Source organism: Larimichthys crocea, unplaced genomic scaffold (genome assembly GCF_000972845.2).
Source record: "Larimichthys crocea isolate SSNF unplaced genomic scaffold, L_crocea_2.0 scaffold239, whole genome shotgun sequence".
In the NCBI taxonomy this organism is placed as follows: domain Eukaryota; kingdom Metazoa; phylum Chordata; class Actinopteri; family Sciaenidae; genus Larimichthys; species Larimichthys crocea.
In genome coordinates, this window is record NW_020853172.1 from 152,653 (window position 1) to 178,316 (window position 25,664).

Here is a 25,664-nt window from a genome sequence, read left to right on the forward strand (position 1 = left end):
GTAATCAGTTATGGACACGAGGAGAATTACAAAATAAAACAGGAAACACGAAGCAAGAAACCCCAAAAAACCATAACAAATAGCTAAGAAATAGGTAGACAGACACGTGTGATAAAAAACAACATATTTTGTTTCATTCAAAGACGTATCACAGTTATTTTGTGCTGCAGGGAAGGAAATGAAGTGAGAAATTGTATTCTCTGCTTTATGTGTCGCTCATTTCATCAGATGAGGCAGTTTGAAAGGTCAACAGAGGTCAAACAGCTTCTTTTATACTTGCTGCTTTGTGTCAGAGCTTCAATCCACCGTCCAAAGACTCATCATCATCCTCAGCCGAGCGTCTTATCTTCCTCACCCAGAGGGGTTTGTAGTGATGAGACTCTGCTGTGAGCTCTGTGGACCAACGTTCATTTCCTCACCGAACTTATCAGATCTTCTCTGTCAGACTCCTTCAGGGTACGAGAAAGAGGATTTGACTGAGATTTTACTCATGCGATATTCAGATCCATCCATCCAACCAGCCTATAATACTAATACTATACAAGTCTGCCATCATCTATCACCTCCTCGAGTCCCTTTGGAGTCTTTTAAAGTCCGTCTGACAAATACCAACTCATCAGCTGTCTTCTCTCACTCAGGGAAGGTGGGGAAAAAAGATTTGTCCTCTGAGGGACGATGAGGAGGAAGGACTGTCACCACTCTGCCCTCAACATTCAGCCACAGCACTGTTTTAGTTTCACTTAGTTGGTCACAGTGCCTGTCTAGTAAACAGGCGATCCTGGATTCAAATCCCAGCAGTGCCAGTTTGTTTCAGAGCACTGTATGAAATAAATGAAACAGCTTTGACAGAGGTCAGATCCCTGGCTGCCATCTGAACAATTTTGAAGCTTGCCTTTCATCAAGAGTGCATCACTCCATTAGGAAACCTTTACACTCCCTGTGGCGCTGTGGCTTAGTTGGTTAAAGCGCCTGTCTAGTAAACAGGAGATCCTGGGTTCAAATCCCAGCAGTGCCTCAAATACCAGCGTTTCCTACTTATGTAATTTACAAGATGCTCAAGGTTTAGATATCAATGCCTTGCTGGAAAAACCTTTGGAGAGTGGCTGCACCTCAGAAACCATGATTGTTGAATCAAATCCCAGCAGTGAGTTTATCAGAACACAGATGGTTAAAGCTCCACAGGAAACCTTTAAACCACCTGAGGTCAAAACCCTGAGGTCAAGCCTCTTCACCAGAATATGTTGTTTAGACAAACATGCCCTGCTCAAGGAACCTTTGAACAGTGGCTCCTTAACACAAAGGAGGCGCTGTGGCTTAGTTGGTCAAAGCGCCTGTCTCGTAAACAGGAGATCCTGGGTTCAAATCCCAGCAGTGCCTGAAATGTCTGTGTGTTTTATATTCTCTCTGCATACTATACATCTGATGGCTTAATCGTAAACTAGCATCTATACAGTCAATGAAACAACAGTGATCAGTATTTTGGTTTGGTTGGTCTGTTTGCAGGTACAAGAATATTTGGACAGTGGCTTCAGCACACAAACAAGGCGCTGTGGCTTAGTTGGTCAAAGCGCCTGTCTAGTAAACAGGAGATCCTGGGTTCAAATCCCAGCAGTGCCTCTTGTGTATCGTGTCACCTACATATGAACAAAACAGACTTCAGTAGGTACAGCTCATAAGCCTCTTCAGTGGTCTTCTTAACATTGGTGAACATCTTGATCAAGGAACCTTTGGACAGTAGCTGCAGCTCACAAACTAGGTACTGTGGCTTAGTTGGTCAAAGCACCTGTCTTGTAAACAGGGGATCCTGGGTTCAAATACCAGTGTTTACAATTTGAATAACTTACAAGAAGCTTGAGCTTTAGATAACAATGCCTTGCTGGAGAAACCTTTGGAGAGTAGCTGCACCTCACAAACCATGATCGTTGAATCAAATCCCAGCAGTGAGTTTATCAGAACACAGATGGTTAAAGCTCCACAGGAAACCTTTAAACCACCTGAGTTCAAGCCTCTTCACCACAATATGTTGTTTAGACAAACATGCCCTGCTCAAGGAACCTTTGGACAGTAGCTGCAGCTCACAAACGAGGTACTGTGGCTTAGTTGGTCAAAGCACCTGTCTTGTAAACAGGGGGTGCTGGGTTCAGATCCCAGCAGTGCCTCAAATACCAGTGTTTACAATTTGAATAACTTACAAGAAGCTTGAGCTTTAGATAACAATGCCTTGCTGGAGAAACCTTTGGAGAGTAGCTGCACCTCACAAACCATGATCGTTGAATCAAATCCCAGCAGTGAGTTTATCAGAACACAGATGGTTAAAGCTCCACAGGAAACCTTTAAACCACCTGAGTTCAAGCCTCTTCACCACAATATGTTGTTTAGACAAACATGCCCTGCTCAAGGAACCTTTGGACAGTAGCTGCAGCTCACAAACAAGGCGTTGTGGCTTAGTTGGTCAAAGCGCCTGTCTTGTAAACAGGAGTTCCTGGGCTCAAATCCCAGCAGTGCCTCAAAAATCTGTGTGTTTTATATCCTCTCTGCGTACTATAAGTCTAATGGCTTAATCTTAAACGAGCCTCTATACAGTCACTGAAACAACAGTGTTCAATATTTTGGTTGACAAGGTACAAGAACATTTGGACAGTGACTTCAGCTCAGTAAAAAGGCACTGTGGCTTAGTTGGTCAAAGCGCCTGTCTTGTAAACAGGAGATCCTGGGTTCAAATCCCAGCAGTGCCTCACATACTAGTGTTTCGTAGTTCTATCATTTATAAGAAGCTTGAGCTTTAGATAACAATGCCTTGCTCAAGGAAGGCTCAAGGCTCAAGGTGGCTGTGATTCTCACGGAAGGTGCTGTGGCTTAGTTGGTCAAAGCGCCTGTCTTGTAAATAGGAGATCCTGGGTTCAAATACCCGTGTTCCTTACTTCTATAATTTACAAAAAGCTTGAGGTTTAGATAACAGGAACCTTTGGACAGTGGCTGCCCTGCACAAAGGAGGTTCTGTGACTTAGTTGGTCGAAGCGCCTGTCTAGTAAACAGGAGATCCTGGGCTCGAATCCCAGCAGTGCCTCAAATACTGGAGTTTCTCATTTGTATAGCTTACAAGAGGCTCGAGGTTTATATAATGATGACTTGCTCAAGAAACCTTTGGAGAGTGGCTGCACCTCGCAAACCATGATTGTTGGATTAAATCCCAGCAGTGAGTTTATCAGAACACAGATGGTTAAAGCTCCACAGGAAACCTTTAAACCACCCGAGGTCAAAACCCTGAGTTCAAGCCTCTTCACCAGACTATGTTGTTTAGAAAAACATGCCCTGCTCAAGGAACCTTTGGACAGTGGCTGCCCAACACAAAGGAGGCGCTGTGGCTTAGTTGGTCAAAGCGCCTGTCTCGTAAACAGGAGATCCTGGGTTCAAATCCCAGCAGTGCCTCAAATAACTGTGTTCCTTAGTTCTATAATTTACAAGAAGCTTGAAGTTTAGATAACAATGCCTTGCTCAAGGAAGGCTCAAGGCTCAAGGTGGCTGCAACTGTAATGGAAGGCGCTGTGGCTTAGTTGGTCAAAGCACCTGTCTTGTAAACAGGAGATCCTGGGTTCAAATCCCAGCAGTGCCTCAAATAACCGTGTTCCTTAGTTCCATAATTTACAAGAAGCTTGAAGTTTAGATAACAATGCCTTGCTCAAGGAAGGCTCAAGGCTCAAGGTGGCTGCAACTGTCATGGGAGGCGCTGTGGCTTAGTTGGTCAAAGCACCTGTCTTGTAAACAGGAGATCCTGGGTTCAAATCCCAGCAGTGCCTCAAATAACCGTGTTCCTTAGTTCTATAATTTACAAGAAGCTTGAGTTTTAGATAACAATGCCTGCTCAAGGAACCTTTGGACAGTGGCTGCCCAACACAAAGGAGGCGCTGTGGCTTAGTTGGTCAAAGCGCCTGTCTAGTAAACAGGAGATCCTGGGCTCAAATCCCAGCAGTGCCTCAAAAATCTTTGTGTTTTATATCCTCTCTGCGTACTATAAGTCTGATGGCTTAATCTTAAACGAGCCTCTAGACAGTCATCGAAACAACACTGTTCAATATTTTGGTTGACAAGGTACAAGAACATTTGGACAGTGACTTCAGCTCAGTAACAAGGCACTGTGGCTTAGTTGGTCAAAGCGCCTGTCTAGTAAACAGGAGATCCTGGGTTCAAATCCCAGCAGTGCCTCAAATACCAGTGTTTCCTACTTCTATAATTTACAAGAAGCTTGATGTTTCGATAACAATGCCTTGCTCAAGGAAGGCTCAAGGTGGCTGCGAGTGTCATGGGAGGCACTGTGGCTTAGTTGGTCAAAGCGCCTGTCTTGTAAACAGGAGATCCTGGGTTCAAATACCGGAGTTTCTAATTTGTATAGCTTACAAGAGGCTTGAGGTTTATATAATGATGACTTGCTCAAGAAACCTTTGGATAGTGGCTGCACCTCAGAAACCGTGATTGTTGGATCAAATCCCAGCAGTGAGTTTATCAGAACAGAGATGCTTGAAGCTCCACAGGAAACCTTTAAACCACCTAAGGTCAAAACCCTGAGTTCAAGCCTCTTTACCAGACTATGTTGTTTAGAAAAACATGCCCTGCTCAAGGAACCTTTGGACAGTGGCTGCAGTTCTCACAGAAGGCGCTGTGGCTTAGTTGGTCAAAGCGCCTGTCTCGTAAACAGGAGATCCTGGGCTCAAATCCCAGCAGTGCCTCAAAAATCTGTGTGTTTTATATCCTCTCTGCGTACTATAAGTCTGATGGCTTAATCTTAAACGAGCCTCTATACAGTCATCGAAACAACAGTGATCAATATTTTGGTTGACAAGGTACAAGAACATTTGGACAGTGACTTCAGCTCAATAACAAGGCGCTGTGGCTTAGTTGGTCAAAGTGCCTGTCTTGTAAACAGGAGATCCTGGGTTCAAATCCCAGCAGTGCCTCCGAAGTCTGTGTCTTTTATATCCTCTCTGCATACTATACATCTGATGACTTAAGCTAGCCTCATTGAAACAACAGTGGTCAATATTTTGGTTGACAAGGTACAAGAACATTTGGCTTCAGCTCACAAAGGAGGCGCTGTGGGTTAGTTGATTAAAGTCTAGTAAATAGGAGATTCTGGGTTCAAATCCCTGAAGCGCCTGGAGATTGTCCAATCGAAAATAGCTTCAGTTTCATCCGAAAGCTCAATATCCTTAAACTTTTGGTGAGTAGTGTATCATCCCACCTCCACCTCCATTACTCAAGGTGGGAACAACACATGCAGATACAACTCATTTACAGGTACTGTGTCTCAGAAAACACATGTTGGAGCCACAAATCATTACACCAAAGTCCAGATTTTTATGACAATTCACTTTCCTCTCTGTAGGTACTGCTGGGATTTGAACCCAGGATCCCCTGTTTACAAAAGAGGGACTTTAACCAACTAAGCCACAGCACCACAAGAATTCACCTCTATAAAGAAGCTATCTCTTTCTGGGCGTCTCAACTTAATTAAAAACGCTCATTAGTTTATATCCTTACTTGGACATGGTGAGCGCCAGGTTGTAGTTGGCCATCTTGATCTTGTTCTGGGCCTCCAGGTGAGTCATCCCGTCGGTGCTGACGCCATCGATGGCGACGATGACATCACCCTGCACCAGGTTACCCTGCGCTGCTTTGCTGCCCGGAGTGATCTGTCCAAAAATAAACACAAAGACATTTAAATCGTACTTTTGCTCAGAGAATCTTTAATCCCACACATGAGGGCCACACGGATAAAATCTGGAACGTCCCGGTTCACCCGGTTGGCTTTTTATTGATTGATAAACAAACCCTGCAAAGACGACACACGTCAAACTTTTTTGTGTTCTCATGTCATCATACTCATCCTGAAAGCTTTCTAGAATTTGTCCAGTAACACGGACCACAGGTCAGCGCACACCATTTTCCATGAAACAATCAATCAAATGGGAAAAGAATTAATATGTTAATGATTAAATAAAATCCCCTTAATCTGAAAATCCACACACACCCGAGAGAGAGCATGGCGAGGACACGACTGAAATAAATTGTCTGCTGGCACTTTGGGCGGAGGGTTCTGTACACACAAAGCTACTTCCACGTCGGAAAACACCATCACCAGCGTACCAAAGTACAGCAGAGGCTGATTAGTTCTGGAGGTGTTTTCTATTTGGAACTGATAATGGTGCTAAAGGATCAGCAATGTTGTTACAGTTCAGAGAGGAACGTGAATGTCTGAACCAGATATCACGATAATCGATCCAATAGTTGTTGAGATCTGGACGAAAGTGGTGGACCGACAGATGGATACTAACATCCATACAGTCATGCTGTATTGCTAAAAATAGTGATTAACAATGATCAGAGCATTTCCTCAGCAGGACAGACAACGATGAACGTGTTGACCTTGTGACCTTCCTCTTACAGGACCGGCCTGTAGACCTCGAGGCCTCAGTCGTGCCTCGAACACAATGACAGTAAATAGTCTTCATGCTTGAGTGTTAAACCCTGGACAGCTGTCCATACACCGCTAACCCCTCCATGACTCACATCCACTCACTCTAATTACACCTAAAATCCCTCATGCCCCTCTCTGCTCTGTCATTTCCATCCATCACAGTTACTTTAACTCCCCTTGACCTTTACACCTGGAGAAGGGATGAGCGAGGCAGGACAGGTGCGGTGAAGGAGGAGGCCTGTGATGAATGAAAAGATTGTGCAGATGTACAAAGGAGAGATTAGGTGGAGGACAAGAAGTTGAAGATATAGAAAGAGATGTAAACCTGGATCTCAAAGCACAGGGTAGCTGTAATATCTTGTGCTTTGAGATCTCTTTAAGGTCTTTATGGATAAACATTCAAAAGAATATGAACGTTACACACACACAGATTAAATAGCCTCTGACACTTGGCTGCAGGTCTGATCTCGCTCTGACTCATCTGGCTGACCTTTCCACCGAATTGGCGTTAATGGGTGTGGGTGAAACATCGCCCACCAGAGAGACTCTTAAACTCTAAAGCTGCAACTGACAGTGACAGAGAGCAGGGAGTTGGTCCCAGTTCACATTGTACTCAGCTTACTAGTCCAGTTTCCAGTTGGAAGACCTCCAACACTGAGGACGGCTGACAGAATAAAACCAATAATCACTGCAACTGTTCCTCAAGAAATAGTGAAATTAACTCCACTCTCAAAAGCGCCTGTTTAGTAAACAGGAGATCCTGGGTTCAAATCCCAGTATTGCCTCCAATTCCAGTGTTTTCTATTGAATCATTTGCAAGAAGCTTGAGCTTTAGATAACAATGCCTTGCTCAAGGAACCTTTGGACGGTGGCTGCAACTCTCATGGGAGGCACTGTGGCTTAGTTGGTCAAAGCTCCTGTCTCTGGCTCAAATCCCAGCAGTGCCTCAAAAGTCTGTGTCTGTTATATCCTCTCTGCATACTATACGTCTGATGGTTTAATCTTAAGGCAGCCTCTATACAGTCATTGAAACAATAGTGGTCAAGATTTTGGTTGACAATGTTGTTGGTCTGTTTGGAGGTACAAAACGTTTGGACACTCGCCTTTCTGTGGCGCTGTGGCTTAGTTGGTTAAAGCGCCTGTCTAGTAAACAGGAGATCCTGGGTTCAAATCCCAGCAGTGCCTCAAATACCAGTGTTTCCTATAATTTGCAAGAAGCTTGAGGTTTAGATATCAATGCCTTGCTCAAGAAACCTTTGCACCTTTTAAAGCATTATGGATGATGTTGAATCAAATCCCAGCAGTGAGTTTATCAGAACACAGATGGTTAAAGCTCCGCAGAAAACCTTTAAACCACCTGAGGTCAAAACCCTGAGTTCAAGCCTCTTCACCAGACTATGTTGTTTTGACAAACATGCCCTGCTCAAGAAACCTTTGGTCGATGACTGCAACTCTCACAGGAGGCGCTGTGGCTTAGTTGGTCAAAGCGCCTCTCTAGTAAACAGGAGATCCTGGGCTCAAATCCCAGCAGTGCCTAAAAAGTCTTTGTCTGTTATATTCTCTCTGCATACTATACGTCAGATGGTTTAATCTTAAGCTGTTCAGACAAACATGCCCTGCTCAAGGAGCCTTCAGGCAATGGCTTCAGCACCCAAACAAGGCGCTGTGGCTTAGTTGGTCAAAGCGCCTGTCTCGTAAACAGGAGATCCTGGGCTCAAATCCCAGCAGTGCCTCAAATGTCCGTCCTTTATATTCTCTCCACATACTATACGTCTGATAGCTTAATTGTACACTAGCCTCTATACAGTCATTGAAACAACAGTGGTCAATATTTTGGTTGGGTTGGTTTGTTTGCAGGTACAAGAATATTTGGACACTGGCTTAAGCACACAAAGAAGGCGCTGTGGCTTAGTTGGTCAAAGCGCCTGTCTTGTAAACAGGAGATCTTGGGTTCAAATCCCAGCCGTGCCTTTAATTCCAGTGTTTCATAGTTATATAATTTACAAGACGCTGGATGTTAAGATAACAATGCCTTGCTCAAGAAACCTTTGGAGAGTGGCTGTACCTCAGCTTTACCAGTCACTTTATCAGAACAGAGATGCTTAAAGATCCACAGGAAACCTTTAAACCACCTGAGCTCAAAACCCTGAGTTCAAGCCTCTTCACCAGAATATATTCTAGACAAACATGCCCTGCTCAAGGAACCTTTGGACAGTAGCTCCCCAAGAGAAAGGAGGCGCTGTGGCTTAGTTGGTCAAAGCGCCTGTCTAGTAAACAGGAGATCCTGGGTTCAAATCCCAGCAGTGCCTCAAATGTCTCTGTCTGTTATATTCTCTCTGCATACTATACGTCTGATGGTTTAATCTTAAGCCAGTCTCTATACCAGGGGTGTCAAACTGGTCCACAAAGGGGCCGTGTGGCTGCAGGTTTTCCTTCCAACCAAACAGCAGCACACCAGACTTGACTCATTTAATCAACTGATCTCAGTCTTCAGAGAGTTGCTTGGTCAAACTGTGTGCTCTTGGTTGGTTGGAACTAAAACCTGCAGCCACACGGCCCCTTTGTGGACCAGTTTGACACCCCTGCTCTATACAGTCATTGAAACGACAGTTGTCAATATTTTGGTTGACAATGTTGTTGGTCCGTTTGCAGGTACAAAACCTTTGGACACTCGCCTTTCTGTGGCGCTGTGGCTTAGTTGGTCAAAGCGCCTGTCTAGTAAACAGGAGATCCTGGGTTCAAATCCCAGCAGTGCCTCAAATACCATTGTTTCCTATCTGAATAATTTGCAAGATGCTTGAGGTTTAGATATCAATGCCTTGCTCGAGAAACCTTTTTTAGAGTGGAAACTATGATTGTTGGATCAAATCCCAGCAGTGAGTTTATCAGAACACAGATAGCTAAAGCTCTGCAGAAAACCTTTAAACCACCTGAGTTCAAGCCTCTTCACCAGACTATGTTGTTTCGACAAACATGCTCTGCTCAAGGAACCTTTGGACGATGACTGAAACTCTCACAGGAGGCGCTGTGGCTTAGTTGGTCAAAGCGCCTGTCTCGTAAACAGGAGATCCTGGGTTCAAATCCCAGCAGTGCCTCAAATGTTAGTTTGTTAATGTTCAGACATGTTTGATGATTTACAGATTCCTGATGGACAGTGAAGTGAACTGCTGCTGTTAGCTCAGTTTGTTAGCTGTGCTGCCTAGATTGTGAGTTCGGAGCACCGCGGGGGTTCTAGTGTTCGTACCACAGGCTTTTTAGACAACCGGGAAGAAGAAGAGGAGTTTTACAGGCCTGGGTTGAGGGGGAATGCTGACAGGGAGCGGAGCAGGAGTCATGGCTTGTAACCGGGCTTGGCAGCCTACGCAATGCTGCTTTAAAGATGGATGGAAGAAAGATAGGCAGTAGAGACCAGGTGCTTCAGTTGGTCACAGCACCTGTCTTGTAAACAGGGTGATCCTGGGTTCAAATCCCAGTCTTGAATGCCATCAGGGTTTAACTCATGTTAATCTTTATGAGCCTTCAGTTGTGCTTTTTCACGGTTTCTCTCTTGTTTGTTTGATTCAACTCAGCTTCCAGATTATTTCTGCACAGCCGGACGGATTAAATTGAACAAATGTTTGTAGAGTTTGTGTTTCAGGAAGCTCGAACAATGTGAGGCCTGTACGGGCTGCAGATTGGCCTACTTACACTGTGAAGCATTCACTCTGACCCACATACACTTCACTCACTGCATTTACTTCCACATATGCAGACACCGTCTTCCTCTTCCATCAGCTCCTGATGCTGATTTCAGAGAAGTGATAAAGTTTGAAGAGACAGAACAAACAGTAAGACAACTACTTCATTGAAGACTAGAGGCACTGCTGGGATTTGAACCCAGGATCTCCTGTTTACAAGACAGGTGCTTTAACCAACTAAGCTACAGCGCCTGTATATGACCACATCTCTGTGATGCTACACTGTCCATACTCCCTCTGTAGCCTCCATCTTTTTGAGGAGATCGTACATTGCCCATGATCTCCATAGAGAAGGTTGGTGTGACCGTGGCGCTGTGGCTTAGTTGGTTAAAGCGCCTGTCTAGTAAACAGGAGATCCTGGGTTCAAATCCCAGCAGTGCCTTTATCAGAACCTCCTAAATGAAACAGCTGCATGTTTCTACATGGAACTCAGCCAGTTCAATTATGCAAGGTGCTAAACTCCTAACTGTGGTGGTATAATGTGGCTGCTGTTCCCCACATCTTGTGTCGGAAAGTTGAGCAGGATCTTTCACACTCAGTATGAAATGTCTCTAAAACTGAGACTATTCAGGTCGATTCATGGACATGGATTCATGGAAACTTTGATACTCTACCTGTTGTGGTCCTCTATGGTCTTTTGTTTATTTATTTCATGTACCAGCTTCTTAAATCTGTTGCAAAACAGTGACATGAAGATGTTTAATTTGATTTGTGTCTGATAAACCTTGGACGAGTCACCACTTTATCACAGAGAGAGAAACAACCATCACAGAGTCACAAATTAAACAGCATGTCAGTGCATATTCATTGGACAATAGAGTACTATAGAGCAAGTATGTGGTAAAGAGATGGAACTGTACTGTAACATAGAGGCACTGCTGGGATTTGAACCCAGGATCTCCTGTTTACTAGACAGGCGCTTTGACCAACTAAGCCACAGCGCCACAAGGGCTTACTGTCCTTCCTTAACAAAGGAAGCCAGGCCAGGTTAGTTGGTTCACTGATTTTGTGCACATAGTTGTAGAAGTGCTATAGAAGTGCTGTTTTTTTTAATTATTAGAGTTTTTTCTGTATTTTGTTGGTCTGAACAGCATCAGCTCGCCCCTTTTACCTCAGCTTTTTTGTTGTTCCTTTCCCGACGCCATCATATTTGAGCCTGTTGTTCTATTTGCAAAACAACCTCATAAAAATCAAATAGTTTTGACCTCCTGTGGTTAAGAAGATTCCCACAGCAGCTGTTTTGTTCATTTGTACAGGTCAGGAAGTGTTTAAAAAAAAAACAGACAATTAGATTAAGGCACTGCTGGGATTTGAACCCAGGATCTCCTGTTTACAAGACAGGCGCTTTCACCAGCTAAGCCACAGCACCTCTTACAACCTTTTATAGGGAAATACCATTAAATTTCATTTTAATAACTGGTCAAACAAACAATTTAAAAGGATTTTCGATGTAGAACCTTTATTTGTTAAGGACTGTCTTTACGGTGTTGTAATTATGTTTGTAAAGGATCTGGCTGCTGCAACGTCGTTTACAGACGTCGCTCATAGGCGACATTCTTCAGCTCCTCTTCACCTGCTCTTCTGCTGGACATTTGAACATGGGGACTTATGGAGACCAACTCACTTCTGGAGCCAGCTTCGAGTGGACGTTAGAGGAACTGCATTGGCTTCACTTCACGGACATAGAGGTTAAAATTTGTTAAACATTTCGATTCAACTAAAACCGTCCAGTGGAGTCCAAACTGTGAATCTGGACTTCATCAAACACTCACAGACAGACCTGAGTGCTGCAGCAGCAGAGGTGAACAAAGACAGAAGAGAAGTAACTGATAAGACCTGTGTGTGTGTGTGTGTGTGTGTGTGTGTGTGTGTGTGTTGTGTGTGTGTGACCTTCAGGAGCTAAAAACAGCCTTCCTCCTGTCAGCAGCCTCAGCAAGCCTTCCGACAATGTCAGGCTGCAGAGATAACTGTTTGAGCTCCGTTGTGTCCATCTCATTTCTGCTGCTTCTCACTCACCGTCGAGAAAGTGCAACTTTCACGGCTTGTTGGCAAGCGGTGAACCGTACACCTGACGTCGCACGGAAACAAAGTGGGGTTTTCATCGGTTAGCAGGAGGAGCAGATAGTTCAGGTTCACAGAACTGTTCACGAAATTCTAGACAGAAAATTGCGGCAAACTGACGGAAAACTGACGGAAAACTGACAGAAAACTGACGGAAACCGCAGAAAACCGACGGAAAACCGATGGAAACTGACAGAAAACTGACAAAAAACTGAAGGAAACTGACAGAAAACTGCAAGAAAACGGGAATGCAAACTGAAGGAAAACTGAAGAAAACTGACGAAAACTGCAGGAAAACTGACAGGAAACTGAAGGAAAAATGACAGAAAACTGACAGGAAAACTGATGGAAAACTGACGGAAAACTGACAGAAAACTGACAAGAAAAACTGAAGGAAAAACTGAGGAAAACTGACGGAAAACTGACGGAAAACTGACAGAAAACTGATGGAAAACTGACAGAAAACGGACAGAAAACTGATGGAAAACTGACAGAAAACTGAAGGAAAACCGACGGAAACTGACAGAAAACTGAAGGAAAACTGACAGAAAACTGAAGGAAAACTGACAGAAAACTGACGGAAAACTGACAGAAAACTGACAAGAAAACTGATGGAAAACTGACGGAAAACTGACAGAAAACTGACAAGAAAACTGAAGGAAAACTGAAGGAAAACTGAAGGAAAACTGACAGAAAACTGATGGAAAACTATAGGAAAATTGACAGAAAAAACTGATGGAAAACTGACAAGAACAACTGACAAGAAAAACTGACGGAAAACTGACAGAAAACTGACAGAAAACTGACGGAAAACTGACAGAAAACTGACAGAAAACTGACAGAAAACTGACGGAAAACCGACAGAAAACTGACGGAAAACTGAAGGAAAACTGACAGAAAACTGACGGAAAACTGACAGAAAACTGACAAGAAAACTGACAGAAAACTGACGGACAACTGACGGAAAACTGTCATAAAACTGACAGAAAACTGACAGAAAACTGACGGTGTTATAGTGCAATGTGTTAAATATGTCTGAAAATCCAAATTAATATGATTTGAATCCAACACATTAATAAATACTAATTATGGGCCACCCATGAATCTTTGTAGTATCATGTGACTGAGCACTACAGCCCATCCTACATGTTACTGTTTAATATGCAGCACAGTGTTACACACTGTATGCAGTACATGGTGTGACTCCTGATCTAACAGGCAGCACCGTGACATAATCAAATGACAGCTATAAAAATTCAGATCGGCCCAGTTCTAACGTGACATGAAGCCGTTTGGGATCCCCCCCACCGATCAGGACGATCCTGTGCAGCTGTAACAGGAAGCGATGGGATCAGGAGCTCAGTGAGAGCTGAGTCAGCTCCATGTGTTACATGGGAGTCGAGTTACTGCGAGCTCGGCTTTCACGCAGACTGTAAAACTTTATTAGAACGGCTCAGAGCAGAGACGCTGCAGCATATAAGAGACAAACATTGCTTCAAGTATGAGGACCGGAGTCAAAGTCAAAACAAAAGCCGTGATGTGGTCAGACAAGCAAAGACAAGCTGGACTGTAAAAACTACAACACCCACGTCTGCAGTGTGAGATCCTTTATGAGTGAAAAAGAAAGAAGGCTGCATAAATCTGTGTTTACAGCTCCAAGCCCATTGGTTCCCAATGACTAGTTTCATGTTTGTTGGTTTAAATAAAAAATAATTAATAATAAATGTTGTTCGGTACCCATACGATAAACCGAAGGCTGTTTTTCTTCAAACTCTGAGCACAGAGTAGAGATTGGGACTGATTCAGCCTCATCTGCCCGTTAATCCCACTGAGGGATGACGGGAAGTGTCCGTCGTTCACGTCCTCTCTGGCACCGCCATGAAAGCCATCATCAGCGCCGTCGGTTAAATCCGTTGAGCGAGAGCGGCTGCTGTCATAATAACGGCAGATTATCACCACACAGAGATGGAGATATTTTTTCCCTGACAAAGCTCACGGTTTGCGTTGTGATGTGTGCGTCTGTGTGTGGGCTCGTGTCTATTCCTGTCGTTGGGTATTAACGTTCGCTGCAGTGAAAGCCTGCAGATTTATGCGTGTAGATGTGTCTAACAGGCTTTTCTGCTGCACACAGCGAGACATACAGATTATATATTGTTTGAACTATTAATAAAAAAAAGGAGGGACGAAGCCATTTTGTCAGGATGACGCACGCGACACCTCAGATCTGCAGCCGGGCGATGATAAAAACAAACATGCAATCATTTTTATATAATCGCTTCCATCCGACGTTCGTCTACCACATGTGAAATCATTAAAGTTAATTAAAAAGTAACTGAATGTTTGAAATGATTTTAATTCAAAGCTTGTTAGAATATTAAACGACACGTTTGATTTAAAAAGAGTAATTAACTTCAGTTTCAGTGAAGCAAAAGTGAGATTTTTTTTTTTCTATTTTCAATTAAATGAATTAAATATATTTTTACATAGTAACACATCATAACAAAAGTTGTCTCATAACTCTTTCCATATAGAGCAGGTCTAGACCGTAGCTTAATTGGATTTAATTATAAATATATTTTATCATCATATTGAGATACTTCCATTGGTGTCCATGACCATAAATGATCCGGATTTGATGTCTGAGATTGGAAAATATGTTTTTTCTGTCAAAGACTCAAGACTCATAGATACGTTTTCCACTAAAATCTCACTGACAGTATAAAGAATGGACGTAGTCGCCTCCTGACTAATCTAAATATCAGCGAAGACATGGACCATCGGTGGACCTGAGGCTGGCTGGTTGCTCAAACAAACCATCTGTAATGACACCCACCTGTCCATCAAAGCATTATTATAATTTGAACAGGTGACAGTATCTTTGTTTTTAAAAGATCTGTGTATCTCTTCCACTTTGCTGTGCATCGTTACCTGACTTTGCTCCTGACTCACGTACTTCAGATCCTCCTCCTACCACGTAGGAGAGGCGCTGTGGCTTAGTTGGTTAAAGCGCCTGTCTAGTAAACAGGAGATCCTGGGTTCAAATCCCAGCAGTGCCTCAAATACCAGTGTTTCCTATAATTTGCAAGATGCTTGAGGTTTAGATAACAATGCCTTGCTCAAGAAACCTTTGGAGAGTGGTTGCACCTCGCAAACCATTATTGTTGGATCAAATCCCAGCAGCGAGTTTATCAGAACACAGATGGTTAAAGCTCCACAGGAAATCTTTAAACCACCTGAGTTCAAGCCTCTTCACCAGAATATGTTCTAGACAAACATGCCCTGCTCAAGGAACCTTTGGTGGCTACAACTCTCAAAGGTGCTGTAGCTTAGTTGGTCAAAGCGCCTGTCTTGTAAACAGGAGATCCTGGGTTCAAATCCCAGCAGTGCCTCTAATGCCAGTGTTTCCTAGTTATATAATTTACAAGAAGCTTGAAGTTTAGATAACAATGCCTGCTCAAGGAACCTTTGGACGGTGGCTCCAAAACTCACAGGAGGCGCTGTGGCTTAGTTGGTCAAAGCGCCTGTCTCGTAAACAGGAGATCCTGGGTTCAAATCCCAGCAGTGCCTCAAATGTCTGTGTCTGTTATATCCTCTCTGCATACTATACGTCTGATGGTTTAATCTTAAGCCAGCCTCTATACAGTCATTGAAACAACAGTGGTCAATATTTTGGTTGACAATGTTGTTGGTCTGTTTGCAGGTACAAAACCTTTGGACACTCACCTCTCTGTGGTGCTGTGGCTTAGTTGGTTAAAGCGCCTGTCTAGTAAACAGGAGATCCTGGGTTCAAATCCCAGCAGTGCCTCTAATACCAGTGTCTGAATAATTTGCAAGATGCTTCAGGTTTAAATATCAATAAGCAAGGGCTCAAGAAACCTTTGGATAGTGGCTGCACCTCGCAAACCATGATTGCTGGGATCAAATCCCAGCAGTGAGTTTATTAGAACACAGATGGTTAAAGCTCCACAGGAAACCTTTAAACCACCTCAGGTCAAAACCCTGAGTTCACGCCTCTTCACCAGACTATGTTGTTTAGACAAACATGCCTTGCTCAAGAAACCTTTGGACGGTGGCTGCCTGACACAAAGGAGGCACTGTGGCTTAGTTGGTCAAAGCGCCTGTCTTGTAAACAGGAGATCCTGGGTTCAAATCCCAGCAGTGCCTCTAATGTCAGTGTTTCCTAGTTCTATAATTTACAAGAAGCTTTAGGTTTAGATAACAATGCCTTGCTCAAGGAACCTTTGGACGGTGGCTGTGATTCTGACGGAAGGCGCTTTGGCTTAGTTGGTCAAAGCGCCTGTCTTGTAAACAGGAGATCCTGGGCTCAAATCCCAGCAGTGCCTCAAAAGTCTGTGTCTGTTATATCCTCTCTGCATACTATACGTCTGATGGTTTAATCTTAAGCCAGCCTCTATACAGTCATTGAAACAACAGTGGTCAATATTTTGGTTGACAATGTTGTTGGTCTGTTTGCAGGTACAAGAACCTTTGGACACTCGCTTCTCTGTGGCGCTGTGGCTTAGTTGGTTAAAGCGCCTGTCTAGTAAACAGGAGATCCTGGGTTCAAATCCCAGCAGTGCCTCAAATACCAGTGTTTCCTATAATTTGCAAGAAGCTTGAGATTTAGATATCAATGTCTTGCTCAAGAAACCTTTGGAGAGTGGCTGCACCTTGCAAAGCATGATGGATAATGTTGGATCAAATCCCAGCAGTGAGTTTATCAGAACACAGATGGTTACAGGAAACCTTTAAACCACCTGAGGTCAAAACCCTGAGTTCAAGCCTCTTCACCAGAATATGTTGTTTAGACAAACATGCCCTGCTCAAGGAACCTTTGGACGATGACTGCAAATCTCACAGGAGGCGCTGTGGCTTAGTTGGTTAAAGCGCCTGTCTAGTAAACAGGAGATCCTGGGTTCAAATCCCAGCAGTGCCTTATTTGTTACAGAGAGACATGAAACCACTGGAGGTGAAATCCCAAAGCAAACCATGTTTGTGCTGTGACACATAATTCAATGCTCCCCTATGGGCCACACGATGCGGAAACGTGAGGAAGATTCAGGTAATTTAATGCCCGTGACACTGAGCAGCTTTTCATGCAGAAGAACGAACGTCACCGGACTGTCTGAGGAACCCTGGAGAATCTCCACCTCAACAAAATCAACAGTTAAATCCTCCAGAGAACAACAGTGACAGTTTGAACACTTTGGAATATTTTTAGAGTGCGGCATCTTTTTTCCTGACTGCGTGGACGGTGACGTCTGATGACCTGTTTCTTAAATCTCTTCTACTGTAAACAGCTGATTGTCTTCCAACAGGACCATGCGGTGACGTGGTGGAATACTATGAACCACGGAGGGGAAGCTCCCCGTCAGCTGTCAGTGTGTGTGTGTGTGTGTGTGAACAGCTGCTGGATGTGAGTGTGTTCAGCCACACTGAAGTCACTGAAAACAGACGATCAGACACTTTGATCGATTGGATCTTCATCAATACTGCTCGATCGTTTGCAGCTGTAGTAAGACTCATGTTTCAAAATGCAGCAAACATTTTCAACAGGTGACAAGTCTGGACTGCAGACGGGTCAGTTTAGGACTCATGCTGTTGGAATAAGTGCAGAATGTGGTTTGACATCATCTTGCTGAAATAATCAAAGCTGTTGTCCACATATGTTGCTCCAAAACCTGTAAATATCATTCAGGATTAATGTTGCCTTCACAAACGTGCAGGTTACCCATCATGCCATGTGCACTAATGCACCTCCATACCATCACGGATGATAAAGGACGCAGCATTCATGATTTCCAGACTTTTTTCAAACATGTTGCTGGCATCAAATTCAAAATTTTACAAAAACAATCAGATTTCTCAGCTTCAACATTTGATAAGTTCAATTAAATATGAAGTTTCAGTGTTTTGCAGGTCGTCATATTTACATTTTACACAGCGTGATAACTTCTTTGAAATTTTCTGCAGTGACACAGAAACAGAAAGTGCCTTTTCAAACTTCATCAAAAACCTCGAAGAGCTTTGATCAACACAAACCGACTTTTATCGACTTTTAATGTCACAGAGAAGCAAACAGGGAATCAGTTCCTAAATCACCCACGAGCAGCCAACAGAGAGAAGGCCACACATCAAAGTATCCAGACAACAGATGCAGCAAATTCTCCTGTGAGCCCAGAAAGACGATAAAGAGCTGCAGAGAGTGTCTCTCTGTCTCTGTCTCTGCTCTATTCAGAGAGACGAGGCTGTGAAACCAAAACCAGTTCCAGTTTTAGGCCTCCGGCTCTGCTTTCGACCTCCCCTGACAAATCCTGGCAGCCGTCACGCCCCGCGGGGCCACCAGGAGGCTGCTGCACGTCTCAACCACCCTGACAGGCTCCACATGTGTTTCTGAATCAGCCACAAATCAGTTTATCATCAAACCGCCAGTCGACGATCAACAGAAAACAGAAAGCAAACGAGCATTGGTGGTTTTATATCGATGCACATGTCTCTCAACAGCTTCCATTCATTTCAGTTCTTGCTGTTAAAGCTGCATCATCTCTCCGTGGTGACGCAACAACAAGAAGCTGAAACAAATGATCAAATTTACCTGCAGAAATCTAAATGTTCTACACTTCACCCAGCAGGACACTTTAGTTTTTAACTCTAAATTGTCTCTGTGTTTGAAAGAAGTTTAACAAATAAAAACTTTGCTTAGCTTTGTCGTCTCTCACCTCATTCTGTCTTTTTAGTATTTTATTTTGACAGAGGACAGATGACAGGAAATGAGGACATGCAGCAAAAGGTCCCCAGAAAAGCTCGTTGAGATTACACGATCGGCCACCAGGACGCCCCGCCGGAGGAACAGGTCGAGATATTCAAAGACTTTCAGGACAGAGATGATTTGATACGACAGATTTCTCACGACGCAGACGGTCTGAAAAGAAACTCCTGAACTTAAACAAGGTGTTTAATCGTCAGTTTTTCAGCGGTTTCTTACCCTGGAGATGGTCAGCGGCATGTTGAAGTCTTTCCCTCCCTGCAGCCTGAAGCCCCAGGGGCCGGGGCCGGGCAGTGACACGGTGTAGGCGCTCATTCTTCCAGGTGATTAAAAGATCCTCCAAAAATGGACAACGGCGATTGAAGCAAATGATTTATTTTATTTTTTTTAAAGCCCAAAGCTGGTGGAGGTGGAGGTGGAGGGATGGGAAGGACGGCCGGCACCGAGTAGCCTCTGAAAGAGACAGAGAGAATGACTTTTAAAACAGGTGAACAGGTGGAGGAAACACACCTGACAGGAAAAAAAATGTGAATAAAAGAAGAAGAAGAAGGCGAGAGAGGAGAAAGAAGAGGACTCGCCTGCTCAGATGAGCTGAAGTGACAGCCTAAGAATAGCCAGAGATAGCACTGGTGCATTGTGGGGGTGAGGCGGGGTGAGGCAGGGTGAGGCAGGGCGGGCGGGGGGGGCGGAGGGGTTCAAGAGAAAAGGAGGGGGAGCGTGGACTTATATGGTGTGAAAGGGGACACCCGGTATGCCAGGCTCGCCGTGATTCACCGGGGCTAATATAGACCCAGCAGATTCTTCTAGAGCCCCTCACCTCCCTCACCCCCTCACCACCTCCCTCCTCCTCCTCATCCCGTTACGCCCAGGGTCTCCCTCGGATCCAATCATGGGCAACGCCAAGAAACGTCTCATTATCTCCGTTGTGATAAAAGCCGAAACGGAAAGGTCACGAGCTAAGTGCCTCCGATAGCTGAAAGGTCAGCGGGAGATTGGTTATTAAAGAAAGGTCGCGGGTTCAAATCCCTGGCACACACGCAGAAATATCACCACCGATGGTCCCTGGAGCAAGGCATCGAGTCATCGAGTCATGAGTTATAACATTTCCTTCAAAAATAAATTTTAAAAAACCCGATGACAGCAGTCAAACGAGAAACCGTCTGTCTGCTCACTGACAGGTGCGCGTTAATGGTCTTTTATTTTGGCGGGTGTTAACAACAGGTGAGAATTCCCTCAAATAAACACACACACACACCGCTGATCTGTCAACATGTGTGAGGTTTCATTTCTATGTCATCACATAGGACTACACTACCCATAAACCCTCTTGTTACCCTCTTGGAGCAGGTCTGTTCGGTGTTGCTGAAACAATCCGTTAAAGTCTGTTAGATGTGGTAGCATCTAGTATCTACTGCAACTGTCCGTCTGCTAAACTCCTGCTGCAACCAGTGCAGAAGTGTCAAAAACTGCAGTTCCTCTAACGTCCACTTGAGGCTGGCTCCAGAAGTGAGTCAGTCTCCATAAGTCCCCATGTTCAAATGTCCAACTTCACAGCAGAAATAAACATGTTTACAGCCTGGTACAAAAAACAGTTTTGGTCTCTATAGCTAATTTACAACCAAGTATTTGAAGCAGTAAACAAACTTTCAATAAAAAGTTACATATTACCACCAAAAACAAGTATTATATAACAAAAACCTGCCACGGGGGAGGACACAGCAGCTCTTTAATAGGGGTTAAACTCTTATAATTGAAATATGTTCATGTTAAAAGCGTCTGCGGCATGTTTCATGTGTTCAGCAGGTGGCTTGACAGGCTGATCCCAGAGCAGCCTGATCTGCTCAGCTCAGTTATATCACTGGCTAAGTTTAGACGCTTTTGTCACAGAGCTTTCCCAGGGTGCAAAGTTGCAATGTTTACATGCAAAACATTTGCATTACTTACGTACATGTTATGTTAGAATATTGATAAAATATCGAGTCCACAGATTCACCAGTTATACAATTGTGATGCAGCAACAGAAGACGGCAGTTTGCAGTTGCAGCGGCAGCGTTTGTGTTGTTTAAAGTTCAGTTTTGTTACTAAGAGGTGAACTCAGGAGGGTGAAGCACAAATACATGACAGCTCTGAAACACAAGGACGCTCGGTTGGTTGATCCAGCAAGTACTGCTCAGATTTCCATGTAGTTATCCCTGGTTGAATTCCTGCTCCTCGGAGGATGAACCCTTTAGATTCTCCTCTAGCGCCACCCTAAGGGCATGGTGACGGTAACACTCTGATGCTGTGTATCAATTCACATACTTAAACTTTGGTTACAGAAGTGCATCGACACTGTAAATAATGTCAAAAAACAGTGTACTGTGCAGTATGTGAATGGTGCGGACGAGGTTGCAATTCGGCGAAGAAGTTGCGGAAGAAGAATTTCCGGTAAGTTCACAACCGCTGTCATTTTGGAGACTCAACTATGGCGAACAAACTCGAGTCGCCGCGATGGCACGACGTGAGTCAACTGCCCTCGATAGAGAGAGTGAGCAGAGGCAAAAACCATTCACAGCTACACGAGCAGGCTGTTGAACAGAGTGATAGTGGATCTCTCTCTCTCAGCATCAACGACACATAACTGACCCCGCAGCACTTGTGAACAGTTTGTCATTTTAAACAGCTTCTTAATTGAGCTGCCTTGTTTTACGCGAAAGGTCAGTTCAGCGGAGGGGACGGCAGTACGGAGAGGGTGCCAGCTCACATCCCGAACACGTTACCTTAGAAACAAACTACAACAACAGTCCAAACACCACAAGTCCAAAGTCAAAGCTAACATCGCTGCAAAGACATGTTGTCAAAGCACTAGCTCCTGTTCTGGCATGACACCAGCTCCTGAGCTTACACAGCAGTGTCGTGAACGCATCGTTCAATTTGAACTAATCTTATATATGACTCAGGAGTAATGAGTCGTCTCAGTGAGTGATTCGTTTGTTGTCAAGGGGCGGCTTTGGCTCAGGAGGTAGAGTGGGTCCTCCACTGAATCAATGATTGTTGGTTCGATCCCCGATTCCTCCAATCTGCAAACTTCCCACTGAACTGCAACCCCTGTAAATTGCTTTGGGTATAAGTGTTGCTGCATCAGGACAGGAAACAAAAATTATTAGTTCACAACTCAACTGTGCGTCCTCAAGTTTGAGTCTCTCGTTCATTTGTCATGTTAACACCTTTTTACTGAATTAGATTATTAGCTCAGTAAAAAGTAGCAAAAAAGACTCGAACTTCCCGACACTATCACACAGCCCGGCTAACAAACTGAGCTTACAGCAGCTGCAGTTGGCAGCGGTTTACTTCACTGTCCATCGGGAAACTCCGTAAATCACAGAGACATCATTCTTTCCATAAAATATGATCCATCCAGATATATGAAAATATGATCCTGATTTCGGTATGATCACCAAAATCAGTGAAATATTTGTTGCCGTGTGACCCGAAATGATTTAAAATCTGTTATTTTATGGCAGAAAAGTTGCTTTATTGTTATAATTAGGACGACTGTGTGAGAATAAACCTCTTTGAGTTGAATATTTAAACATAAACGCTTCACTCATCACTTATCAGGCCCTGCAGGACACCTGAATGCATGAAGACACTTGTGTTCACCTCGTATCTCAGGTGATAGACACCGCCCCACCTGCTCCACCTGCTGCTCCTTGTCTGTAACTTGTCTGCTCCGCCCAGCAGGGCCGCTCCGTGCACGGAACTGAGCGTACACCCTGTAAACACACAATAAGAGAGACTTCAAACAGCTGAGTTTGTTTTCCAGACCCGAAAACTGACAACAAGCAGCCGAGGAGCGAAGAGGAGAGAGAGGGGGGAAGAGCTGGTGGTGTGACCCGGGCCGACGGAGCTGTGAGCCGGGCGGTGCAACTTGTTGCTCGTGATGAAGATGAAGATGAAGATGAAGAGGGGATTAGACAGAGAGGAGAGGCACGCGCGCAGGAACAGGTGGGGAACAGTGTGAAAGGTGGATGAATACCTGCAGCTCCGTCACACACCGACCGGGACAGCCTGCGGTGATCCGGGGATCCGGCTCCGGTGCCCGGCCTGGGCAGACAGCAGGAGAGGGGGGCCGAGGAGGAGCAGGAGGAGGAGGAGGAGGAGGAGGTGTTAACGGTGGATTTTCATTAGCAGGGTTTTTATTTAAAGAGGCAGAGTCTGAAACTGACTGCAGAGTTTGACAACTAAAACTATGTTATTATTTCAAAAAGCTTTAAAATTCACGTTTAACTTTAAACTCCTTGGATGAAAAATGATTAATTAAATCAATGTGTGGTTTTAATTAAAGAATTAAAAATGCACAGCCGTTCAAAACATGCAGAAGTGCTGAAAAAACTAATTCCTCAAAGCAACCACCTGAGGCTGGCTCCAGAAGTGAGTCAGTCTCCATAAGTCCCCATGTCCAAATGTCCAACTTCACAGCAGAAATAAACATGTTTATTCTCTGTAGCTAATTTGCTCATTCACGGTGTGAACAAAATATTGCCATAAGTGCACAATGTCCAATTTAGTGGACGGGTGATTAATCATATTTTTCAGCAAACTTGGACATTTAAAGGTCCAGTGTGTAGGATTTAGTGGCATCTAGTGTTGAGGTTACAGATTGCTACTGCAGAAGAGGAACCGCTCTCTCTGCAAACATAAACGACTTTATTTCAGGTAACAGAACACGGTGATTCTTATTGTACTTATGTATATTATATCAAAATTCTGCCAATAGATCCACTTAAATCTTCCACACTGGACCTTTAAACAACTATACCTGCTGGGATCTCCTTACATAGAACCATAGCTCAGAGTTTCTGGCATACACTGTAAAAAACAGGGACACCCAACTGTCAATTAAAGCGTCCACGCTCTTAATCCTGCATAACTTTAAGCCTTAATATAATGTGAACAGGTGAGTTGTATATAAATTCATCCTCAGTACAGTTGTCATGAACGGGGAAATTAGCTACAGAGACCAAAACTGTTTTTTGTACCAGGCTGTAAACATGTTTATTTCTGCTGTGAAGTTGGACATTTGAACATGGGGACTTATGGAGACTGACTCACTTCTGGAGCCAGCCTCAAGTGGACGTTTGAGGAACTGCAGTTTTTTTCTTTACTTCACAGCCACGGAGCTTGTGGCTCGGTCTTTAGGTATGTATGACAGATTGCGTGCAACAATGAAGGCACAAACAGAGTTGTTCCACAGTGAATAATAGATATTTATTTAGAAAAATAAATACAAGAAACAGCAAACAGGAGTAACAAATCTACAATAAATCATCTTCCCAGTTTCAAACATCAGTCTAGAATACACAACATCTCATATGACGACCACCTGCATCATGACTGTATATCCAACAGTTATTTAGCACCACGCTGCTGCCACATTGTACCGTTTGTATTCAGGTGACTGGAAGAATGATTAGGAAAATATACTTGACATACAAATAACTTCACACAGACCAGCAGGTCAGATCGTCTTATCAAGCGCTGCGTTACAATCAATAACTATGTCCCTTTTCAACCCCCACCCCCTCCACACCGTACTTACACCATCATCACAATCACATACCACAACACTGCCCCTTCACAAAATATAGACCACACTTTAAATATGAAACAAGAAAAAAAAAGTGAGGAAAGAAACACAAACAGAAAGAAAAAACACGAACTGAACAACACCTTTTTAAAAACATGTTTCTAAATAAAAGTGCTCTGCAGGCCTCTTTCAGGATTCACTGAGATAAGAAGGAGAAATAAAACGATGGACGGGGGAAAAACTTATATAAAAATATGTGAAACAATGACCAAAAACTCTAGTTTGAGTGTAAATCCCCGAACTTACGAGTTAGTCACGGAGTTCCACAAGGTTTTGTGCTAGGACCACTTCTATTCAGCTCATATTTGCTTCCTTTAGGTAACATTATTAAGAATCTCTCCATTAATATTCATTGCTATGCCGATGACACCTAATTATATTTAGAATTTAAGTATAGTATATAAGTTTTTCCTCGACACCGTCACCGAGTTCTTGCCAGCTTTTGTACAGACTGCTGTACATATTTGATATATGAAATATGGTGGACTTGGCCTGCCTATATAATATATATCTTGGTTGATTAGTTTGGTTGGGCTTGCTGGAGTAAACATCTTCAAATCTAAAAAAGAAAGACGGGGCAGCTGATCAGATGAACACACTTCGTTTCTTGCACTTGTGGGCTTTAGTGTACATTCAATTGTTGCGTTTTGAATTTGGGTTTAATCTCAGTTTACGACCAGAGAACACAGAAGAAACTATCCACCTGTCACATGACAAATAAATCAAAAGCAACAGACAATAAGAACACAAACAGGAAAACATAAGAGTTTGTAGAAAAATGTCCATCTCAACACATACAGTCATCATATATTCATACTCAGGGACCAACGATAGGTCTTCTGTTTGCATCCATCCGAATCACCGTGCAGGCAAACTTTCGCTGGGTTAAATCAAAGTTCAAAATACTTGTTTGGCTTCAGTATATGAGGAACAACCTTCTGAGTGTTAAAGGTCCTGCACACAGGTGTTTTTAACTTAACGTGCCTGATTAAAGCTCTG

General features: G+C 43.7%; 1 protein-coding gene and 33 non-coding genes across 40 annotated transcripts in view; 29 read left to right on the plus strand and 5 right to left on the minus strand.

The window, feature by feature from the left end:
- The window catches only part of LOC104934249 (LIM domain-binding protein 3), a 39,739-nt gene extending 16,569 nt beyond the window's left edge, over positions 1-23,170 (minus strand). For all 7 annotated transcript variants that reach the window (XM_019262790.2, XM_019262789.2, XM_019262787.2 and 4 more), the window contains exons 1-4: positions 23,055-23,170; positions 22,679-22,791; positions 19,256-19,489; positions 5,536-5,687 (exon numbers count right to left, since the gene is read on the minus strand). In XM_019262790.2, the coding sequence (XP_019118335.2) occupies positions 5,536-5,687; positions 19,256-19,351 (248 nt within the window). In that variant the 5' untranslated portion in view covers positions 19,352-19,489; positions 22,679-22,791; positions 23,055-23,170. The remainder of the gene's footprint in view (positions 1-5,535; positions 5,688-19,255; positions 19,490-22,678; positions 22,792-23,054) is intronic.
- Positions 942-1,015, plus strand: trnat-ugu (transfer RNA threonine (anticodon UGU)). The gene has a single exon. It is a non-coding gene; the product is annotated as a tRNA-Thr (tRNA).
- On the plus strand, positions 1,304-1,377 carry trnat-cgu (transfer RNA threonine (anticodon CGU)). The gene has a single exon. It is a non-coding gene; the product is annotated as a tRNA-Thr (tRNA).
- On the plus strand, positions 1,544-1,617 carry trnat-agu (transfer RNA threonine (anticodon AGU)). Its single transcript has one exon. It is a non-coding gene; the product is annotated as a tRNA-Thr (tRNA).
- trnat-cgu (transfer RNA threonine (anticodon CGU)) lies at positions 2,086-2,159 on the plus strand. The gene has a single exon. It is a non-coding gene; the product is annotated as a tRNA-Thr (tRNA).
- On the plus strand, positions 2,434-2,507 carry trnat-agu (transfer RNA threonine (anticodon AGU)). The gene has a single exon. It is a non-coding gene; the product is annotated as a tRNA-Thr (tRNA).
- Positions 2,662-2,735, plus strand: trnat-agu (transfer RNA threonine (anticodon AGU)). Its single transcript has one exon. It is a non-coding gene; the product is annotated as a tRNA-Thr (tRNA).
- On the plus strand, positions 3,356-3,429 carry trnat-cgu (transfer RNA threonine (anticodon CGU)). The gene has a single exon. It is a non-coding gene; the product is annotated as a tRNA-Thr (tRNA).
- On the plus strand, positions 3,540-3,613 carry trnat-ugu (transfer RNA threonine (anticodon UGU)). The gene has a single exon. It is a non-coding gene; the product is annotated as a tRNA-Thr (tRNA).
- On the plus strand, positions 3,724-3,797 carry trnat-ugu (transfer RNA threonine (anticodon UGU)). The gene has a single exon. It is a non-coding gene; the product is annotated as a tRNA-Thr (tRNA).
- trnat-cgu (transfer RNA threonine (anticodon CGU)) lies at positions 3,902-3,975 on the plus strand. The gene has a single exon. It is a non-coding gene; the product is annotated as a tRNA-Thr (tRNA).
- On the plus strand, positions 4,130-4,203 carry trnat-agu (transfer RNA threonine (anticodon AGU)). The gene has a single exon. It is a non-coding gene; the product is annotated as a tRNA-Thr (tRNA).
- trnat-cgu (transfer RNA threonine (anticodon CGU)) lies at positions 4,651-4,724 on the plus strand. Its single transcript has one exon. It is a non-coding gene; the product is annotated as a tRNA-Thr (tRNA).
- trnat-cgu (transfer RNA threonine (anticodon CGU)) lies at positions 4,879-4,952 on the plus strand. Its single transcript has one exon. It is a non-coding gene; the product is annotated as a tRNA-Thr (tRNA).
- Positions 5,379-5,452, minus strand: trnat-ugu (transfer RNA threonine (anticodon UGU)). Its single transcript has one exon. It is a non-coding gene; the product is annotated as a tRNA-Thr (tRNA).
- Positions 7,584-7,657, plus strand: trnat-agu (transfer RNA threonine (anticodon AGU)). The gene has a single exon. It is a non-coding gene; the product is annotated as a tRNA-Thr (tRNA).
- On the plus strand, positions 7,935-8,008 carry trnat-agu (transfer RNA threonine (anticodon AGU)). The gene has a single exon. It is a non-coding gene; the product is annotated as a tRNA-Thr (tRNA).
- trnat-cgu (transfer RNA threonine (anticodon CGU)) lies at positions 8,132-8,205 on the plus strand. The gene has a single exon. It is a non-coding gene; the product is annotated as a tRNA-Thr (tRNA).
- On the plus strand, positions 8,370-8,443 carry trnat-ugu (transfer RNA threonine (anticodon UGU)). The gene has a single exon. It is a non-coding gene; the product is annotated as a tRNA-Thr (tRNA).
- On the plus strand, positions 8,708-8,781 carry trnat-agu (transfer RNA threonine (anticodon AGU)). Its single transcript has one exon. It is a non-coding gene; the product is annotated as a tRNA-Thr (tRNA).
- On the plus strand, positions 9,156-9,229 carry trnat-agu (transfer RNA threonine (anticodon AGU)). Its single transcript has one exon. It is a non-coding gene; the product is annotated as a tRNA-Thr (tRNA).
- On the plus strand, positions 9,494-9,567 carry trnat-agu (transfer RNA threonine (anticodon AGU)). Its single transcript has one exon. It is a non-coding gene; the product is annotated as a tRNA-Thr (tRNA).
- Positions 10,328-10,401, minus strand: trnat-ugu (transfer RNA threonine (anticodon UGU)). The gene has a single exon. It is a non-coding gene; the product is annotated as a tRNA-Thr (tRNA).
- On the plus strand, positions 10,518-10,591 carry trnat-agu (transfer RNA threonine (anticodon AGU)). The gene has a single exon. It is a non-coding gene; the product is annotated as a tRNA-Thr (tRNA).
- On the minus strand, positions 11,080-11,153 carry trnat-agu (transfer RNA threonine (anticodon AGU)). The gene has a single exon. It is a non-coding gene; the product is annotated as a tRNA-Thr (tRNA).
- On the minus strand, positions 11,505-11,578 carry trnat-ugu (transfer RNA threonine (anticodon UGU)). Its single transcript has one exon. It is a non-coding gene; the product is annotated as a tRNA-Thr (tRNA).
- trnat-agu (transfer RNA threonine (anticodon AGU)) lies at positions 15,253-15,326 on the plus strand. Its single transcript has one exon. It is a non-coding gene; the product is annotated as a tRNA-Thr (tRNA).
- Positions 15,586-15,659, plus strand: trnat-ugu (transfer RNA threonine (anticodon UGU)). Its single transcript has one exon. It is a non-coding gene; the product is annotated as a tRNA-Thr (tRNA).
- On the plus strand, positions 15,764-15,837 carry trnat-cgu (transfer RNA threonine (anticodon CGU)). The gene has a single exon. It is a non-coding gene; the product is annotated as a tRNA-Thr (tRNA).
- Positions 16,002-16,075, plus strand: trnat-agu (transfer RNA threonine (anticodon AGU)). Its single transcript has one exon. It is a non-coding gene; the product is annotated as a tRNA-Thr (tRNA).
- trnat-ugu (transfer RNA threonine (anticodon UGU)) lies at positions 16,361-16,434 on the plus strand. Its single transcript has one exon. It is a non-coding gene; the product is annotated as a tRNA-Thr (tRNA).
- On the plus strand, positions 16,540-16,613 carry trnat-ugu (transfer RNA threonine (anticodon UGU)). Its single transcript has one exon. It is a non-coding gene; the product is annotated as a tRNA-Thr (tRNA).
- trnat-ugu (transfer RNA threonine (anticodon UGU)) lies at positions 16,779-16,852 on the plus strand. Its single transcript has one exon. It is a non-coding gene; the product is annotated as a tRNA-Thr (tRNA).
- On the plus strand, positions 17,133-17,206 carry trnat-agu (transfer RNA threonine (anticodon AGU)). The gene has a single exon. It is a non-coding gene; the product is annotated as a tRNA-Thr (tRNA).
- Positions 23,171-25,664: the final 2,494 nt, after the last annotated feature.